Source organism: Zea mays, chromosome 5, assembly GCF_902167145.1.
Source record: "Zea mays cultivar B73 chromosome 5, Zm-B73-REFERENCE-NAM-5.0, whole genome shotgun sequence".
In the NCBI taxonomy this organism is placed as follows: domain Eukaryota; kingdom Viridiplantae; phylum Streptophyta; class Magnoliopsida; order Poales; family Poaceae; genus Zea; species Zea mays.
Window position 1 is genome coordinate 90,288,797 of NC_050100.1, and position 20,848 is coordinate 90,309,644.

The 20,848-nt window shown below is 49.7% G+C and overlaps 1 protein-coding gene across 3 annotated transcripts in view; it reads right to left on the reverse strand.

Moving 5' to 3' along the window:
* The window catches only part of LOC103626686 (calcium-transporting ATPase 5, plasma membrane-type), a 57,293-nt gene that overhangs the window by 27,377 nt on the left and 9,068 nt on the right, over positions 1 to 20,848 (reverse strand). For all 3 annotated transcript variants that reach the window (XM_020538441.3, XM_008647081.4, XM_008647082.4), the window contains exons 3-12: positions 4,801 to 4,917; positions 4,654 to 4,711; positions 4,339 to 4,430; positions 4,121 to 4,252; positions 3,928 to 4,017; positions 3,652 to 3,721; positions 3,261 to 3,331; positions 3,088 to 3,171; positions 2,925 to 3,002; positions 2,767 to 2,838 (exon numbers count right to left, since the gene is read on the reverse strand). In XM_020538441.3, the coding sequence (XP_020394030.1) occupies positions 2,767 to 2,838; positions 2,925 to 3,002; positions 3,088 to 3,171; positions 3,261 to 3,331; positions 3,652 to 3,721; positions 3,928 to 4,017; positions 4,121 to 4,252; positions 4,339 to 4,430; positions 4,654 to 4,711; positions 4,801 to 4,917 (864 nt within the window). The remainder of the gene's footprint in view (positions 1 to 2,766; positions 2,839 to 2,924; positions 3,003 to 3,087; positions 3,172 to 3,260; positions 3,332 to 3,651; positions 3,722 to 3,927; positions 4,018 to 4,120; positions 4,253 to 4,338; positions 4,431 to 4,653; positions 4,712 to 4,800; positions 4,918 to 20,848) is intronic.

Here is a 20,848-nt window from a genome sequence, read left to right on the forward strand (position 1 = left end):
GGAGAGGCGCGCAGGGTATCCATGCCGGGGAAGAGGTGGCCGGCACTGGTGAGGACGGTGCGCGGGAGCGAGAGCGGTCGAGGGGAAACAAGGGAGGGAGGCACGCGGCAGGGGAGAAGGACCACCCCGAGAGGGTTGGATGAGCCTCCCGGGGCGGCGGCGCGGAAGCCGGTGGTGGCTGGGAGGTAAAACTCGGCTCACTGCCCTGGAACCTAGGAGCAGCAACGGGGAGGTCTGGCCATGGTTGTGCACTAAGCAGAGAAGGGGTTGGAGATCCAGCGCCATGGACGAAGGAAGGGGGAGTTTGGACCCTGCTGTTGGCAGAGGTGAAGGGGAGATGTGGGGAGGTGCTCACGGTGGGACCCTGTCGGCTAGCGTGACGGCGTCCATGGCATGGCTGAGAGCCGGCGCCGGCGAGGTCGAGGTCGAGCGGCTGGGCAGGAGCTCGGCCAAGAAGACCAGGAGGCGGTGGCTGCTGGAGAGCGGCAGGCCGGCATGGCCATGGGAGCGCTCAGATCTGGGCGGCGGGTGGGAGACCGCGGTCGGCGGGCGTGCACCCAGCCCAAGAGTCCGCCCTCCAGAATTCGGCCCTCCGCCGAGCCGCCGGTGCCGCTGCGCTCAGTCGCACGTCTGCAAGCGGGCTCGGGCGCAGCCATGGCGCGGCTCCTCCGGCCGGGGGCGGCCCTGGCGCAGGCTCGCGGCCTCCGGCCTGGGGAAGGGGAGCCACCGGCGGGAGGGGAGGGGCGGACGCACAGGTGAGCCCGAGCGAGGAGGGGCTGTCGCGGCCGGCGCGGCCAGGGCCAGCGGCGACACGTCCTGGGCACGCCGCAGTGGGTGGCCGGCGACTGAGAAGGGGGCCGCCCCGGAAGGGAAGGATGAGCCTCCCGGGGCGGCGGCGGGGCGGCTGTAGAGGTTGGAGGAGGGAGGTGGTGGCTGTGGGGTGGAAGCAGAGAGGTGACGGTTGTGGGAGGAGGAACCCTAAATCTAATCCTCTGATACCATGTAGAAGAGTGAACTGTTGTATTGATAGGAGATGGGGTACATATATATAGGGACTGAACCCTAACCCTAATGGGTCGGCAGCCCCACAGTGGTGCCGGCCCACACACACACACATACACACAGTCCAACACCTTAGGCTATCTCCAGCAGCTTACTCATCCACATCTCATATTTCAAACTCAACTCTGTAAACAATACGGTCTACACTGCAAAACAGTGTTTTGAACTCTATAGGCACGATCTGCTGGTCATAGCCTTAGTGACCTAGTATGGCGAATGGGCCTCTAGCCGAGTTGGTTAGGTGGTCTGAGTAGCACTCCTCGGGTCCTAGGTTCGACTCCTCGTGGGAGCGAATTTTAGGATGTGGTTAAAAAAATCCCCTCGTCTGTCCCATGCCAAAGCACGGGTCTAAGGCTCAGCCCCGGTCGCAGTCGTTCTCACATGGGATTCGATGCCGCTGTGTATGGGTGGGGCAGGGGTTCGGGGGTTTTCTCGACCTGTGTGAGAAGGTCTTCTTCTTAGTACAATACTCAGGGGTTGTCTTACCCCCCACAGGTCGAGTTTTTTTTGACCTAGTATGGCAAGCACGTCATGATCAGGGTTTTATTTTGGTAGTGGTGCAAATTTCTTTTACCTATGGATTAGAGTAAGTAGGGTATGTTGGGAAGGTTTATTCTAGTGCTCACATTTGTAAGATTTCCTTTCTTAGTGAAATGACACGCAACTCTCCTACGTTGTTCGAGAAAAAAATGTTCCTTGACTCAATTGACATAGGAACTTGGTGAATACAGATATAGGTGTTGAAATGTGGACGCGCTAACCAGTTAAGCTTTTGGGTTTAACTAGTTAGTGCGTCCACTCTAACATGGTATCAGAGAGCCAGAGGTCTCGAGTTCGAATCCTGCAGAGGCTTAATTTGTGCCTCCAACCATTTATTTCCACGCAAAGTTATTAAGGCGTCGCTAAAGTGACACCTAAGCGATAAGGAGACCGAGAGAAGCAAGTCGTCATGTCGCCTTGCCGCAAGAGTAAGGCATGCAGGGAAGCGACGACGGCGGCGCGCGGGTCACGGCAGCGCTGGTCAAGCGTCGATTGGTAAAGTAGTGGAGTGACCTGGGCCGAGAAACAACGGTCTGATGGCTCGTATGTCCTTAATCTCCTTTATTTTTCTTTTTACGTCTCTATTAAACCAGTAAATCTATTAGTTATGTATTTATTTTTTCCTAATCTTCTACTGTCTATTAGTTACGTTGGATTTTAAGTCTATTATGTTGGTTTATGTTAAACTTGTACTCCTATTTGGTACTATTATCCCTACATATTTATATATTAGTAAGGCGTCGCCTCGCTTTACTCCTTACCGCTAAAAAGGTAAAAGGGGATCGGCCAGCTTACCTCACCTTACTGCCTTAACAACTATGTTTCCACGTTTGCGCCTTTCTCTCTGGATGCACGTGAGTAGGGTGTTGAAGTGTATAAGTGAATTGTCTACCTTCTCCCAACAGCTTAAGCTTTTGGGTTGAACTGGTTAGTGCGTCCACTCTAACAATAGGATACCCTTTATAATTGCAAGTTGTTAAGGTATAATAGTCAATGGTGTTAGTTCTTAACACAAGTAACCCACTAGAAATATTCTCAGGAGTGGGTAAACATACACTTATACAATATAAACTGAGCCTAGCTTCTTTTTCTTCAAAAACATGTAGTTTCCAGAACAAAACAAAAAACAAGCAAGGAGTAAGGAGGCAGAATACAATCACTCACCAACATGGTGCCATAACCATCAGCAACTTTTGATCCAGCCATTAAAAAGGGTGACTTCTGATCTTTCATAACCTAAATGAACAAGCATTGTTTAGTGCGTTTATTAACCATGGGGAAACTGATTCTAGGTAGAGTATAAACTGTAAAATGTGCCTTACAATCTTGCTTTCCCCAGTCATACTAGACTCATCAATGGCAAGAGAATGACCACTGATTACAACACCATCAGCTGAGACCTAAAAATGACATTTCGATACGATTGTAATGTCAGGAACACAAACATTAGCCATACGTCAAAGCAAATTATAGTTGCTTCCTTACCTGATCACCAATTTTTAAAGCCACGATATCACCGACTACAATATCAAATATTGATACTTGTATCCTTCTACCACCCCTAATAACCTGAACAACACAGCATGATGGAACTAAATTAGAGTGCTACAACTACAATCTATTGACTCAAACTTGTATCGTAGTTTCACTTCACAAACCTCCACTTGTATGTTTTGCTTCTCCTCATTGAGGTGTTGGAACTGCAGCGACTGCTTGTAGTCACTAACAGCTACCACAATAAGAGAAGAAAATAGTTAGGGGTGGAACTTTTATTCCCAATGGAAAATTGTTCAGCGAAGGCGAAGAACAGGCACTAAAAAACTAAACAGCAACCTGGAAGCATATTAGTAAAGATTCAATCCTGCGCACTACAAACATATTATTGAAAGTAAGAATAAACACAAATCTGAATTCTGCCTCCCAAAAATACAGCATTTACTCAGATTGTTCAAGGATAAGTGAACCCATTATCTGCATCATCCTATTATATTCTATTGCTTACAGCAGTAATGAATACAGATATTAGAGGATCAAAAACAAGCATCATACCAGTAACGACTATCACAAGAAAGACTGCAAATGCAATACTAGTGCCATCATACCAGCCTTCTTTTGTGCCCTGGTGAAATGCTTGGAGTTAGAACTAATAAACAAAACATATGTTTAAAAGCATAATTGTATAAGCAAAGTGCTCAATTAAAACATTGTTTCTGGAAGCTTATATAAAAGATTTCAGATTCATAAGCAGATAAGCATAAATAGCAATGATCGACAAACGATAGCATAAGAACAGGAAAAAACATAGGATAGACTAAAGGAATTGACCTCAGTTGCAATGCCCAGTACTAAAGAAATTACTGCAGCTATGATAAGGATAACTAGCGTCATATCCTGGCAGGCCTCCCAAAGAAAAACCTGTAGAAACAGAACCACCCCCACCAAAAGAAAAAAAAATGTTAACTGTTAAAGCAATAACTTTAATAGAGTAATCACAGTTAAATCGGGTAACGAAGCTTGCCCAAAAGCTCCTTCCTTTCTTGCGAGGATATCTGTTAGGCCCAAAAGCATTTGCCCTGCATGACAAATCTGCCTCATCGCCATGAATTCCCTTCTCTAGGTTGGTTTTCAGTAAATTTGCGAGCCCTATGACCTAAATTTCAAAGCAGACAGTCATGCCTTAATTGGCTGTCCATAAATTGGAGGCTGAAATTTACTTTCAAAGATAATGATACATGCCCCTCCATATTCTTGCAGAGCAGAATAATTATGATCCCTAGTCATCACTGTCAGCTGCTCCTCTCCAATTCCAAAATCTCGTGGGAGAATTTCTGCATAAAAAGAACGGTAATCAAGTATTACAAAAGTAGTATTGCCATTTTTATACAACTACACGTAAATATGTCGTTAGGTCCTCAAATTAGTAGCGATCAATCCTTGACAAAGATGTTTTCCATGGGAACAAATGTCACTGATAATTACAACCAAGATATTGACACTTGTACTCTCCGTAAAACCAAAAACTAAAAGGCATATATTATCCAAAACAGTTACCTGGTAACTCTGTTTCATGAGTCTGCTTTTCCCCAGCCTCTTTGAAAAGTAAAGCGGCCTGATTGCATTCAAACTCAAATCCATCAAACAAAGAAGGTGCAGCATTGTATAAACATGTATTCCAGGAACATAAGACAGAATGAATACCCGTATGACTTGGGCATGGGCCCTTATCTTCCTTCTTATTTGTTCCTTCTCCTCCTCCTTTTTTAGGTCAAGGGTGTATCTGAATCGTCGAGAAGCATTCAGGACAAGTGCAGCTTGCTGCCAAAGCAAAAAAACACAATAAGAACGCGTAAAAATTAGTGAACAGATAAAAACAGTTATGACTGCATGTACAGCAGCACTAGTTGAAGTAATTATTGGAAATTTCAGAACAAGCATGTCTGAAGCACAGAAAACCATGCATGAAGGTGGATCTGCTGGCGGCTCTGTCTATCATTCACCAAGGCAATGTTCAGAGGTTGGGACAGCTGAATTCCTCCTACATTATTTTGATCCCTAAAAAAGATGGATGCTTCTTCGGCTGGTGATTTCAGGCCAATTAGCCTAATTCATAGTGTTGCTAAGTTGGTCACAAAATTACTCGCTAATCGTTTGGGCCCTCGTCTACATGAACTGGTAGAATCTAATCAAAGTGCTTTTATCAGAGGAAGGTCGATTCATGATAATTTTATGTTGGTCCAACAATCGATCAAATCCCTTCAAAAGAGAAAGGTTGCTAGCCTGTTTCTGAAGTTGGATCTGTCCAAGGCCTTTGACTCGGTTTCGTGGGCTTTTCTTCTTGAAGTTTTATCTCACATGGGGTTCGGTCCTATTTGGCGCAATCTGATTTCAAATCTGCTGGCTTCATCTTCTATGCAAGTGCTATTGAATGGGTCTCCTGGGAACCATATAAGGCATCAGAGAGGTCTTCATCAGGGAGACCCACTCTCCCCTATGTTGTTCGTGCTGGCCATGGATGTTCTTAGCAGTCTCTTTAGGGCTGCTGAATGTAGGGGATTGCTTCATAGCTTGGAAGGGGCAGGAGTCCGTAACAGGCTGCTGAATGTAGGGGATTGCTTCATGGCCCTTTTTGTTAAACCCATTGAAGACGATCTGAAATGTGTTAGATTGATATTAAATTGTTTTGGGTCGGCCTCCGGATTGGTTACCAATATGAATAAGAGTTATGCTATTCCTATTAGATGTGAGGAGCATGTGGTTCAAGAGGGCTGCAATGTGCTGAGGTGCAGTTTGGCCGCATTCCCTTGTTCTTATTTGGGTCTGCCAATTTCAGACAGGAAACTGAAGCGGATTGATCTTATGTTGTGGATAGATAAGATTGCAGACAGACTCCCTAATTGGAAGGCTCGTTTACTGAACCTGGCCAGGAGGACAACATTGGTGCGGTTTGTGTTATCGGCCATCCCGATTTACCTTCTTATTGCCATAAAAATTCCCAAATGGGTTATTAAATCAATTGACAAGATTCGAAGAGGGTTTCTTTGGAAAGGGTGAAAGGAGGTGAATGGTGGAAGTTGTATTGTACCCTGGGAAATTGTGACAAGGCCACTAAGTTTAGGGGGTCTTGGTGTTCCTAATTTGCAATTGAAGAGTTGGGCATTGCAGGCTAAATGGCTATGGTTAGAAAATACTGACCCAACTAGGCCGTGTATTGGTTTGAGTATCCCCGTGCAGCAGCAAGTTAGACAACTTTTTAAATCTTCGGTGGTCTCTGTGGTAGGGAATGGGACCAATACTTTTTTCTGGTCAGACAGATGGTTAAATGGGCAGATGATACAAGATTTTGCCCCTGAAGTTGTCCGTATGGTGAGTAGCAGGCCCTTTAATTCAAGAACTGTTGCTCAGGTGCTGCATAATTGGCAATGGGTTTGCGATATTGTGAATCATTCATCTTTGATTGGACTACAGCAGTATTTGCAGCTGTGGGATGCTTTAAGTGGAGTGGTGCTTAACCAGGAGGAGGATAGACATGTGTGGGTGCACTCGAGCTCTGGAGAATTCTCAAAATCTTGTTATTCGACGTTTTTTATGGGAGCTATTTCTTTTCAGCCATGGAAATGGGTGTGGAAGTCGTGGGCACCCCCTAAATGCAAATTTTTCGTTTGGCTGGCAATAAGGAATAAATGCTGGACTGCTGATAGACTTCAGAGGAAAGGACTACCACACCCGGTGGTTTGTCCCTTATGTGACCAAGAGCAGGAAACTATCTTGCACCTCTTGTGCCCGTGCAGTTTTGCTAGACAATTTTGGCATATTATATTTTCATCTTTGAGGATGGGCCATCTTACGCCTGCTAGAGAGGCGGGCTCTTTTGTGGATTGGTGGGACAAGGTGCAAAGGGGAGTACCCAAACAAATCAGAAAAGGTATTCATAGTCTCATTATCCTGGGGGCCTGGTGTTTATGGCTGCATCGCAATAAGGCGGTATTTGATGGTGTCAGCCCTTCCTTGAGCACCATTCAGAGGCTTCTTATGAATGAGGTGGAGTGTTGGTGTATGGCTGGTGCGAAGCAGCTTGAGAGTCTTGGCCTCCTAGCTGCCTTTGCTAAGGTCAGGGCTATTTCTAGTGCATAATGTTGTGAAAGTTGGAGATAAGAATAGGTTTTGTTTGTTTTTCCTTTGTTTTTTTTTTTTTTGCTTGTTATGGCATTGTACTGTGGTCCACTTCGGACCTTTCTCTCTTTCAATATAATGATGTGCAGTTCTCCTGCGCGTTCGAGAAAAAAAAATTGTTTCCCGAAATTGTTGTTTGTTAAAAGTTAAAACTAAGAAGGTACACACTCTTCTCTTAAAACAAGGGTGTTTCAATGTGTTCTTTGTTAATAGAATCTGCACAATCCAGCTATTTGACAATCAATCTGAATTGGTCATATGCCCAAAGCAAATGATATCACTATAACTTAGTTTTGTAACATTATAATTTTACCAAATGTCACTAACATAGTAATATTTTGGAAAGCGTGAAAGTCATTAACATCAAACAAAAGGAATAGAGAGTGATTTACTGTTAGTCAGCGACATTACCACGTTCACATTGGTTGAACCATGCGACAACATGGTGGATTTGAATCTGAAGGTATCTCACAGGAAGCTATGGAGGAATATACCAAACTCTTCTCGCACCCCCTTTCGCAAGTTCAGGTGGAGGCCCTTTCTGCCTTATTTGGTTGGCCACCCCATCTGATCTGGACTCTGGAGTTCTAACCCCACTCCCTCCCCCCCTTTCTTTTCCCAGTTTGGTAGTTGTACCCCTTTTTTAATGGATCCTGCAAAATTTCTGATTTGAAATGTGAGAGGCGTGATGTTATGGTCGCTAGATCGATGAGGGGTTGGAGAGGGGTATTGTTGGGCAAGAACGTCGGTCGGCGGCCTCTGACCACGGCCGAGCAAGAGGAGGGTTTCTCTCTTCTAATTCTTGCCTACTTTATTTCTCATCCATTGATTACATAAATAGGCCAGCTGGCCGCCCCTATCTAGCTAGAGATCCTTATCTCCTTAAAACTCTCTTAAAAACTCTCAACAACTACTAACTGATAACCTTCCTAGATAATCTCAACTAATCTTCTAATCTTATCTCTAACTATCCTTATCTAATCCCCCTTGGAGGGCTCATGGCTGCTGCTGTCGCAGCCCCTCCGTGGGCCTCCTTAGGCCTTGACACTACACCCCCCTGGACAAGCAACTTGTCCTCGAGCTGCAGCATCCAACAAACGACCTGTAATGATCTAACCTGTCACCGAAAAATGAATATTTTACATCTCGACTCATCATTTAATTATTCTAGATATATTGCAACTGCAAGCATCATCCTGTGTCCAGGAAACGTTGCACAGCGAAGAGGAGAGCGCGGGCTGGAACCATAGAGGTAAAGACACGGCAGCCTTTGGAGGCGGGCCCGTGGAGGCCAATGTTGGTGTTGCTTCCAGCAAGTGAATCTCGTGCAATGCAGCCCCTCATGGTCCTGCGGCCACCAGTGCGCAAAGGGTGGTGTGGCTGGAGCAGATGGTGGCGAGGCCAGCAGACCCTCTTATACGAAGGAGAGTAGTCGTGGTAGTTTCCCGGTCGACGCAGATGAGGGCCAGCGCCAGACGGAGCGTTGCAGAGGGTCGTCATGTCTTGCAGCCTCTTGTACGCAGAAGTGAACAACCACCACGTTGCTCGGGCACGTTAGTGCAGCTACGACTCCTCCGCAATGGAGCACCCCCATCATCTGCTTCACCCGCCGACGCGCTAGGAAACCGCGTGTTGCAGCCAGCAGGTGGACGGTCGCTGCCATCTGTCGCGGAGCAAGCACCCTCTCTTGGACATCGCTCTTGGGGTCAAGGGTAGCGGTGATGGATGCCCCTGATGACGGGGGTGATGTCGACGATGAGGGCACGACAAATGTGGCAGCAAAAGTCGCCACTGCTGCGAGGGAACCAAAGCGTTGCTAGCACATGATCTTGAACTGTGGCCACGTGACCTCACGCTCGTCGCGTTCCAGCCGCCAGAATCACGTATGTGCGTGGCCGGTGAGGTGATACGATGCCAGCCAGGCCTTGTCGGACTCCAGAGTGCGCTGGCTCCAGAAGAACTGCTCGCAGCCGTTGAACCACCCCAGAGGGTCGCCGCTGCCATAGTAGATGGGGAAGGAGGGGGTGCTTCAGTCGTCGACATGGTAGCAGCAGCGAGGGTCAGCGCCAGGGGCTGGTACACCGGTCCTGGTATGGTTGTCTGGCGTCGTCAACCATGCAACTGGTGATGAAGACGGGTCTGAGGGCGCAACGCAACTGGTAGGCATCGCCGCCCACGAAGATGTAGGTGCCGGAGCGGGCGACGACAGCCAGGCCGCTAGTGCTGGCGTGCTGCTGGAGAGCGCCATGTTGAATGCATTGAGCTTCGCAAACAGATCATCGAAGTACGCCTGGTCGGGAACCCAAGGACCCACGAGAGGCAAAGGCGCAGCCGTGGGCCGCTCGTACTGCGTGACGTTGGTGTAGGGGTTCCAGTAGTAGAGGTAGCTGGTGATGCCGTCGACGAGGCCGCGCCACGCCTTGGCAGCGACGGGTCTTCTGGCGCGTACAACGGGGCTGCGCGCCTGGACGAGCCACTACCGCTCGACATCGGGTCCGGTTGGTTCTAGGCAACCCGCAGTGGCGCCCACAGCATGGTGCGGAGGTGGCGTCCCGACGGCGCGGGGCGGAGGCGTCCCAACGGCGCGGAGGGTGACGCAACCTGCCGGTGTGGAGGTGGCGGCGGTGGACCCAGAGCGGCGAGGCCTCCGGCGTGGAAGTGGCCTGGTGGGGGCGCTGAGTGGGTCACCGAGCTGCATGCGAGGGATCGCGCGTCGGCGCTGGCGGGTCGGTTGTACGCGCGCTGGTTGAGGTGTGGTGGTGAGCGACGACGTAGATGTGGCGGACACACGGCGGAGATGTGGTGGCGGCTCTGTGTTGTGGGCGAACAGCGCAGGAACAAGCGCGGTGAAAGGGCGATGGGGAAAAATTGGCTCCGAATACCAGGTGTTATGGTCGCTAGATCGGTGAGGGATTGGAGAGTGGTATTGATGGGCAGGAACGTCGGTCGAGGGCCTCTGCCCACGGCCGAGCAAGAGGAGGGTTTCTCACTTCTAATTCTTGCCTACTTTATTTCTCATCCATTGATTACATAAATAGGTCAGGTGGTCGCCCCTATCTAGCTAGAGATCCTTATCTCCTTAAAACTCTCCTAAAACTCTCAACAACTACTAAATGATAACTTTCCTAGATAATCTCAACTAATCTTCTAGAAAATCTCAACTAATCTTCTAATCTTATCTCTAACTATACTTATCTAATTCCCCTTGGAGGGCCCATGGTTGCTGCTGCCGTAGCCCCTCCGTGGGCCTCCTTAGGCCCTGACACCTAAATTTCTCTGTTAGGCAAGATACTGTTAGGGAAATGGACTCTGCCCATATTGATGTAGTCTGTGTTCAAGAAACAAAAAATGCAAAGCATAACTGCGAGAACTGTCCTATCTATGTTGGGTGCTGATTTCCCTAATTATGTGCACCTCCCATCTGTGGGGGCTAGTGGGGGTATACTAGTTGCATGGAGAAGACATGTTGGGCACACTGGTCAACAGAGAGTCGATAATCACAGCATCTCAATTCAGTTCTGTAAGGCAGATGGGCAAGCTTGGTGGATTACTTGTGTTTATGGTCCTCAAGGTGACGGAGAAAAAATTCAGTTCCTTCAAGAGCTGAGAGATGTCAGAGCTGCTTGTGATGGTTCGTGGATGATCGCAAGCGACTTCAACCTCATTTACAGCTCTGCTGATAAGAATAACTCTAATTTCAATAGATCCATGATGGGTCGTTTCAGAAGCACAATAAATGACCTTGCTCTGAAGGAGATTCCCCTACATGGGCATAAGTTCACATGGTCAAATCAGAAAGAGCATCCTGTCCTAGTCAAATTGGATAGAGTTTTTGTTTTGGCCTGGGAACAGCTTTTTCCAAATGTCCTCCTTCAGAGCGCCTCCTCACATGATTCTGACCACTGTCCACTTCTTCTGGGCCTTAATGAGAATATGTCGGGGAAAAGACGGTTCCATTTCGAGGCTTTCTGGCCAAAGATTGAAGGTTTCCATGAGGTGATCAAAGAAGCGTGGAATTCAGTTGAAAATTCCAGATGTCCTTTCCTGGCCTTGGACAAGAAGCTAAGGGTCGCTGCTAGAAGCTTACAAAGCTGGAGTGCTAAACGTGTAGACCATATCAGAACACAGCTAGCTATGGCAAAAGAACTGCTACACAGACTTGAAATAGCTCAAGATCATAGAGATCTCTCCCCGGCTGAAATCTGGCTCAAAAACAGACTCAAAAAACACTCCCTTCTGTTGTCATCCTTCAAGCGTACCATGGCAAGGCTTAGATCAAGAATTACATGGATAAAAGAAGGGGATGCAAATACTAAGTTCTTCCATATACATGCTAGACACCGCAAGAGAAAGAACTTTGTCGCCAAATTGATTGAAGGTGATCATATCCTCACCGAGCATGGGGAAAAGGCTGCTGCAGTTGACCAATTCTATAATAATCTCATTGGGCAAAGTGGCCATAGAAATAGGAGAATTGTTCTGGAAGCTCTTGGGCTACCTAGGCATGATTTAATTGGTTTGGATTCTCCTTTTTTCTGAGCAGGAGGTTTGGGAGACCATCAAGGGGTTACCCTCGGATAAAGCCTCTGGGCCAGATGGCTTCACCGGTTTATTTTATAAAGTGTGTTGGAGCATTATAAAGGATGATGTTATGGCTGCTGCATTGGCGGTTTGGGACAGGAGATTGAACAGCTTCTACAAACTCAACTCTGCCTACATTGCTATGATTCCAAAAAAAGAAGGGGCTGATCAGATCAAGGATTTCAGGCCAATTAGTTTGGTCCACAGTTTTGCAAAACTGAATATCAAGATCCTTGCTAATAGGTTGGCACCAAAGTTAAATGAAATGGTGTCTCCAAACCAGAGTGCTTTCATAAAAGGGAGGTTTATCCAAGACAACTTCATGTTAGTTCAGCAAACCTCAAGATTGTTGTACCAACAAAAGTTGTCCAGGCTACTCTTCAAAATTGATATCCCTAAGGCCTTCGATTCTGTTTCCTGGCCTTTCTTAATTGAGGTAATGCAACATTATGGTTTTGGGCAGATTTGGAGAGACATGATTTGTGGCCTGCTTGCTTCCTCTTCTACACAAGTTTTACTCAACGGTCTCCCTGGCAAGCATGTTCAACACATGAGAAGCCTTAGGCAGAGAGATCCCCTTTCCGCCATGTTTTTTATCCTAGTTGTGGATGTCCTTGGATTTCTCTTTTCTAAGGCTGAGGAGGCAGATTTGTTGCAACAATTATCAAGAAGAAAGTTACATCTCTACTACTTATTAAGGCGGTAAGGGGTAGGCTGTCATTCCGTGTTCTGCCATTCTCATTCCCGCACTGTCTTTCTCATTCTTCCCTCCCCGCAAAGCTCATTCCCATTCCCATTCTCGGCTGTCATTCCGTGTTCTGCCAGTGTTCTGTCATTCCCATTACCCCCTCCCCGCACTGTCTTTCTCATTCCCCCTCCCCGCAAATCTCATTCCCATTCTCACGTGCATCCCACGCCTAGCTAAAATTAAATTAAAAAAACACAAATGTGGCTTCAATGGGATTCGAACCTGCGACCTCTCAAGCAAATGTGCCCGTAGCTATCACTACACCACATGTGTGTTTATGTCAATATTTGTTACAGTAAAAATATATACTACATCTCTCTCAAAGCCCACCTGCTACCTTTGCACAATGTGTAGTAGTAGATAATTATCAACGAGATTCCTGAATTATATTTTTGAATGGAGGGAGTAGTATTTAAACAAGAGCTTTGCATGCAATTTCTTTTGTTTGAATAATGTTTTCAACTTAAATTCTTTTTTATATGTGTGACATTTATTCTCCGTAATATTTTTACATGGCTCTGACTTGTGAGTCATTTTCATAAACCAACGCCAAAGATGAATCCATGTTTCTTACTTGGAAACCCCGAACAAACACCACTGGCAGGAGGCGCTCGTGTTGGCGTCGCTCATCGACGACGAAAAGAAGCTTGGCGACTGCCAGTTCGACCTCTGGAAGCAGTACTACGTGACCGCATGCGTCGCTGTGTTCGGCAAGCTCCGGCGCAGCCGCCGCTTGGACTCGGTCCAGAGCGGCTGCATCGCGCTGTCCATCTTCAAATAGGGGGACCTCATGGTCGTCGCCAACGCCGGCGACTCTCGGGATGTTCTGGGCACCGCATCCGACAACGGCGCCAACCGTCCAGCTCATCATCCACCTGAAGCTCAACCTCCCACGTAAGTCACTACTGACCGGCCATAAATTCTTGTGCGCTGGGACGACGGTCGTTGCTGACGTTGTGTGAGTGTCCTCGAACAAGATTTATGTAGAGGAGTAGCACATCCGGTGGTGCAACGGCTAGGCGTACTATTTCGCTGATGAGCCCGGGGTGCACTTCGTTTGGCAGCCCAGCCAAGAGTCATCGGTACTCGTCATGTCGTGCGCGTTCGACGACTACTATATCAAGGACTATGGCGTCATCTTAGCACCAGAGGTGACGCAGAGGAGGACCGACAACAATGACCACTCGCCATCGTTGGGGTAGCTTTTGTGCCGGCCTGCCTTTAATTCTCTTCGCAAACACATACACTTGCTTTTTTGTTTAAGCAAGCGTGTATGGTGGTGCGTACCTGATGACTGACAATGTACGAGGAAACTTCTACCGACAGGTGTGACACGTGCTCTTCAATGATGAGACCATGCAAATCGTGGCATATATCGAAGTCTGCATGATACTGATGGTTGCAATAGAGTAGTGAAACATCTAAATTAAAATAACAAAATTTATGTATGGATAGGATTACAAATGGATTATGAAATAATTTTTATAACAATATAAGACACATTTTGTATATAAGTTATTATGTTATTATATGTTCTCGTTGCAACGCACAGGTACTCACCTAGTAAAATTTCTATGTATGCAGATGATGTGGCCCTCTTCCTCTATCCTTCTGCTGAAGACATTAACATTACCTTGGATATTTTACATCTTTTTGGGGAGGCCTCTGGGCACAAGAATAATGCAGAAAAATCTAATGTCTACCCCATCCAATGTTCACCTGAAGCTATAGTGGAAATTTAGAACCTGCTCCCCTGTGAGGTTGCTACTTTTTCTTATAAATACCTGGGTCTTCCTCTTTCTCTGCGCAAGCTGACCAAGCAGCAGGTCCAACTGTAGAAGGATAGGAGATTGGAGAAGACACCACACCCTGCAGTGGGGTGGTGACGTTCATATATATAGCCAATGTGGCTGAGTGTACATGGCAGGTGCCAATCACAGTACATGGCAGGTGCCAATCACAATACATGGCAGGTGCTAATCACACTGATTGTGGACTTGCCTAATATGAACTTGCCTAATATACACTTGCTATATATATCTATCAGCCTCCCGCAGTCGAAGCGTCAGGATTCCGGATGCAAAGACTGGATCGGAAATCCTCAAATAGCTGAATTGGCAGGCCTTTAGTCATGATATCAGCGAATTGATACTTGGACGGCACATGGAGAACTCGGACCTCACCGAGAGCCACCTTCTCACGGACGAAGTGGATGTCAATCTCGATGTGCTTGGTACGGCGGTGATGGACCAGGTTGGCTGTCATGTAGACGGCGCTGATGTTGTCACAGTAAACGACTGTGGCGACCTTCAAGGGAAGATGAAGTTCCTGAAGGAGTTGTCGAAGCCAACAGCATTCTGCGACCACATGAGCAACAGCCCTGTACTCGGCCTCCGCACTGGACCGTGACACGGTGGTTTGCCGTTTGGAGGACCAGGAAATCAAATTGTCGCCGAGGAAGACACAGAAGCCTGATGTGGAGCGACGAGAGTCTGGGCACCCAGCCCAGTCAGCATCGGAGTATGCAATCAGCTTGTCGACGGGTCCAGTGCCTATGTGGAGACCGGTCGATAGAGTGCCCTTCACGTACCGAAGAATGCGCTTGATCAACGCGAGGTGAGGCTCGCGCGGGTCATGCATGAACAGGCACACTTGCTGCACAGCATATGCCAGGTCGGGGCGGGTGAGCGTCAAGTACTGAAGAGAGCCCGCGAGACTTCGGTACGCGGCGGGGTCGGTGACAGGAGCGCCCTCCATGGCAGAGAGCTTGGCACGAGAGTCAACAGGCGTCGACGTCGAGTGACACTCGGCCATGCCCGCCTTCTGAAGAAGGTTGACAGCATACTGTCGCTGGCTGAGGAAGAGACCGTCGGAAGAGCGAGTGACGGATATCCCCAAGAAGTGATGGAGCTCCCCAAGGTCTGTCATGGCAAACTCAGAGTGAAGCTTGTCGATGAGTCGTCGAAGTAGAGTAGCCGAAGATGCTGTGAAAACGATGTCGTCGACGTACAGCAGTAAGTAAGTTGTGGACTTGCCCTCAGTGAAGATGAAGAGCGAGGCGTCGGTGGCAGAGGCGACGAAGCTGAGCTGTCGAAGGAACGTGGCAAAGCGTTGGTGCCACGCCCGAGGGGCCTGCTTGAGCCCGTAGAGTGAGCGTTGAAGAAGGCAGACAGCGTCAGGGCGTGCCGGGTCAACGAAGCCAGGAGGCTGCTGACAGTAGACCGTCTCATTCAGGTGGCCGTGAAGGAATGCGTTCTTCACGTCCAACTGGTGGATGGGCCACTGGCGAGAGGCCGCGATGCTGAGGACGACCCGAATGGTGGCAGGCTTGACGACGGGGCTGAAGGTCTCGTCGTAATCGACGCCTTGGCGCTGGGTGAAGCCGCGGACCACCCAGCGAGCCTTGTGGCGGGCCAGGGTGCCATCGGAGTGGAACTTATGCCTGAACATCCATTTGCCGGTGACCACGTTGGCACCGGGTGGACGGGGAACAAGACACCAGGTGTTGGTTTCGACAAGCGCCTTGTGCTCTTCAGCCATAGCCTCACGCCATTGGGGGTCCGCAAGGCCCCCCCGGTAGTCACGGGGAATCGGCGAGGCAGTGGAGACGGTGACGACGTGAGCTGCCGGTGGGAATCCGTATCGGTCGACAGGCTTAAGCGAGCCTGTCTGTAGCCGTGTCACCGGACGACTCGAGGTGAGAGGCGGCGGGATCGAAGAAGCCGCCACAGCCGGAGCCGGAACCGGCTGTACAGTAACAGCGGTCGCCGGCTGTGCAGGAACGGCGGGCGCCGTCTGTGCAGCAACCGCGGGCGCCGGTGGTGGTACCTCCAGCTCTGGTGGAAGTGGCGGAGCAGCAGCACGGCGTCGAGTGTACACCCGTAGGGGTGGAGGGCCGGCCGGAGCAGGCTGAGTCGGAGCAGGGGCAAGAACTTGGCCAATCTGGAGGATGGCTGGGTCCTCAGCGAGCTCCTCCAAGTGAGCTCGATGTTGCGGCTGCTCAACGTCGGCTGGCAACGGAGCGACCGCATGGGGTTCCGTGGCAGCAGTGCGGGGCATCGGCGCGGTATGACCTGTAACAAGAAAATCCAGAGAGCTGGGAAGCGCACTGGTGGAGTCAGCACTAAAGGGAAATCGCATCTCGTCGAAGACAACATGACAGGAAATGATAATTCGTCTAGTGGTGAGGTCAAGACAGCGGTAACCCTTATGGGAAGGGGGGTATCCGAGAAATACACAAGCTGTGGAGCGTGGTGCCAGCTTGTGTTTGGAGGTGGCTGTGAGGTTGGGATAGCAAAGGCAACTGAAAACACGAAGAATGGTGTAGTCAGGGGGTTGCTGGTAGAGTTGCTCAAAGGGAACTTTATGGCCAATGGCTGAGCAGGGACGTCTGTTTAGGAGATAGGTGGCTGTAGCTAGCGCCTCTGCCCAGTATTGGGGCGGCATGTGAGCATGGATGAGCAGTGTGCGGCAGATATCGTTCAGAGAACGAATGATGCGTTCAGCTTTGCCATTTTGAGAGGAGGTGTAAGGGCAGGAGAGGCGTGAGTGAATGCCGCTGGATGCAAAGAATGTGGTGAGGGCATTATTAACAAACTCAGTGCCATTATCAGCCTGTATAGCCTTGATAGGGAGGCTGAACTGTGTGTGGACATAAGCGCAAAAATTAATGATGTGAGAGGCTACCTCGGACTTGCGGACTAGAGGGAAAGTCCAGCAAAAGTGTGTGAAGTCATCGAGGATGACTAGGTAGTACTGCGCACCAGAGACACTGGCAACGGGAGAGGTCCAAACATCACAGTGAATAAGCTCAAATGGTAGAGATGAAACTGAACTGGAATTTCCGAAGGGCAGCCGCACGTGCTTGCCAAGTTGGCATGAATGACATAGAGTATGAGCGGACTTGTTACATGAGATGGAATTATTTTGTCTAAGCAAATTTAGGGCAGCAGCTCCTGGATGACCAAGACGATGGTGCCAGAGGTTGGTGGAGGTGGCGAGGTTGGCTTGGGGGGTGGCAGGGATGGTGTAGAGGCCGTCAGAGCTATTAGAGCGGAGAATCATGCGTCTGGTCTGCAGATCCTTGACAGAAAAACCAAACGCGTCAAATTCGATAGTGCAATTGTTGTCACGAGTAAATTGGCGAACTGAAAGTAAGTTGCGCACTAGAGATGGGACAACTAGAACATTGCGAAGCGAAAAGGATGAAGTGCTGCCAGGCAATGTGGAGGTGCCAGAGCAAGACACAGGAAGGTGATGACTGTTGCCAACAGTGATGGATGGGACAGAGGAGGGTTGACGGGAGAGAAGTATACCATCCGTGTTGTGCATGTGGGAGGTGGCGCCAGAGTCCATGACCCAGCCGGAGTTCTGGAGCGCCATTTGGTTCAGGGCGGCGATGAGGCCGGCCTGATCCCACACCGGGGAAGGAGGTGGCGGTGCAGCGAAGTGGGCCTGTGGGTTGGCACCCATGAGGCCCTGGTTGCGCCCATCTTGGCCGCCCTGCTGCCAGCTGCCGGTCTTGGGGCCTTGCTGCCAGCCACCACTTGAAGGAGCACCGCCCTGGGAAGCCCATGGGTTGTAGCAGAACCATGGCCCCATGGGGCGGTTGCCCCCGGTTTGGGCATTGCTGCCTTGCTGCCAGCCGCTGTTGGCGTTGCCCTGGCCGCGCCAGCTGCCTTGCTTCTTGCTGCCTTTGCCTTTCCTGTTGCCCCCACCCCCGGAGGCCTTGGGAGGAGCACCGGTGGGAGCAGCGTAGGAGGAGCGGCATCCCGTGGAGGTGCAGGTGGAGCCAGAGGCAGCCACCATGGCGGATGCTGCGGTGATCTTCTCGTCATTGGCGAGACGCAGCTCTTTAAGGGAGAGCATCTCGCGGGCCCTGGAGAAGGATGGCAGGACAGCAGAATTTGCGATGTCGTCGGCAGTGCCGCTGAAGCGCGGGTTGAGGCCGCGGAGGAGGCTGAGGACGAGTCGGGCGTCTTCGATGGTTTCGCCGACGTCCCGTAGGGCAGCAGCCTTGATCTTGAGTCGCTGGCAGTACTCATCGATCGTCAAGTCGCCCTGCTTCAAAGAGTGAAACTCCTCAAGCAGGAAGACAGCGCGGGGCGCTCGATTGGAGCGGAAGAGGCCTTCAATCGCCACCCAAAGTTCGTGGGCGGACTGGTTCTCGTCGGTGATAGCAAGATCAAGAACCGAGTCGGCGACGGTGTTCAAGATCCAGCTGCGGACTGTGCACTCAGAAATGTCCCACGATTGATCACCGGCTGGAGGAGGAGGCCCGTCGATGTGGGGACGAAGACTGAATTTCCCACACAGGGCCTTGAAGAAGGACGCCCACTTGGTGAAATTGGGATTCTTCATCTCCAAAGTTACCGGAATGTGGGTCTTAACGTTGACGGCGGTGTAGGGGTGGATGACGACAGCCTGCGGCGCTGGTGGTGGTGGTGCAGCGGCGGCTGCGGCCTCGGCAGCAGCGGCGGCAGCGGCTGCGGCCTCGGCAGCAGCGGCGGCAGCGGCTGCGGCCTCGGCAGCAGTAGCAGCGGTGGCTGCAGCGGCAGCGTCGTCACCAGGCATCGTAGGTGGCTGCGAACAGGGGGAGTGGCGCACAGCCTGAGGTGGACGGTGGCGTCAGAGGACAGCCACCGGGAAGGTGGAGGTGGGGAGATGCGGAAGCAGAAGGTCCAGGATCTAATTGATCTTGGTCTGTGATACCATGTAGAAGGATAGGAGATTGGAGAAGACACCACACCCTGCAGTGGGGTGGTGACGTTCATATATATAGCCAATGTGGCTGAGTGTACATGGCAGGTGCCAATCACAGTACATGGCAGGTGCCAATCACAATACATGGCAGGTGCTAATCACACTGATTGTGGACTTGCCTAATATGAACTTGCCTAATATACACTTGCTATATATATCTATCACCAACCTTTTGTTGAGAGAATTGCTGATCAACTGCCCAATTGGAAAGCTGATTTGATGACCAGAGCAGGAAGAAGGGTTCAAGTGCAGCATGTGCTTACTGGTATGACTGTGTACCTTGCAATGGCAATTGACATACCCCATTGGGCCTTGGATGCAATTGATAGAATTAGAAAGGGCTTTCTGTGGATAGGAAGAAAGGAAGTTAGAGGGGGACACTGTTTGGTGGCTTGGGGAAAAGTCTGTAGACCCCTTCATTTGGGGGGCTGGGAATCTCAAGTCTTCCTGAGTTGGGATTGGCTCTTAGAATGAGATGGCTTTGGCTTCAAAAAACAGACTCTAGAAGGCCTTGGATTGGGCTCCCTATACAGGTTACTAGCAAGGCCAGAGCTTTCTTTTCTAAGGTCCTCATCTCTGAGGTGGGGAATGGTTCAAACACTCTCTTCTGGACTGATAACTGGTTGCAGGGAAGGAGCGTCTCTACTTTGGCTCCTAGGCTGTTCTCCATAATCCCGAAGAGAATCACAAAAAGGAGAACAGTCCAAGAAGCCCTATTGAACATGAACTAGATAGCTGATATTAAAGGCGCACTATCAGTGGGAGTTCTGGCAAATTACTTGAAGCTTTGGGAATGCCTTTCAGGAAGAGCTACAACCAAATACAGAGGATAGGCATACTTTTAGTATTGCACCTGATGGAAAATACTCAGCAAAAGCTGCTTACAATGGTCTATTCCTAGGTTCCTGCACTTTTGGTCACTACAAGAGCGTCTGGAAATCCTGGGCTCCGCCTAAGTGTCGTTTTTTCATCTGGTTGGCTGCTCAAAACAGATGTTGGACTGCTGACAGACTAGCCAAGAGGGGGCTGAATCACCCATATAGTTGTCTGCTATGTGACCAGGAGCCTGAAACTATTAACCACCTGCTGGTCTCTTGTGTTTTACAAGGACGTACTAGTACAAGTTACTGAGAAAGTTTGGGTTGCACAGTTTGACCCTTGAGCCGAGGCATATTTCCTTCCTGGACTGGTGGGAGGAATCTGCTGAGCAAGTCCATGGGATGGTTATGAAAGGTCTGAACTCACTTATAATCTTGGGGGCCTGGATGATCTGGAACAATCGAAACCGATGTGTTTTTGATGGTCTGGCTCCTAGTCTTCCCTCCATCCTTGCGCGGTCTGATGAGGAGAGAAGAAAATGGGAGCTTGCTGGGACCAGGGGTCTCTCCTTCTTGGCAGCCCCTCTTCATGAGGCCTGACCACCCCCCCCCCCCCCGGAGTTTTAGTGGGTAGTGTGAGTATTTATTCATGGATGTTTTCATTTAT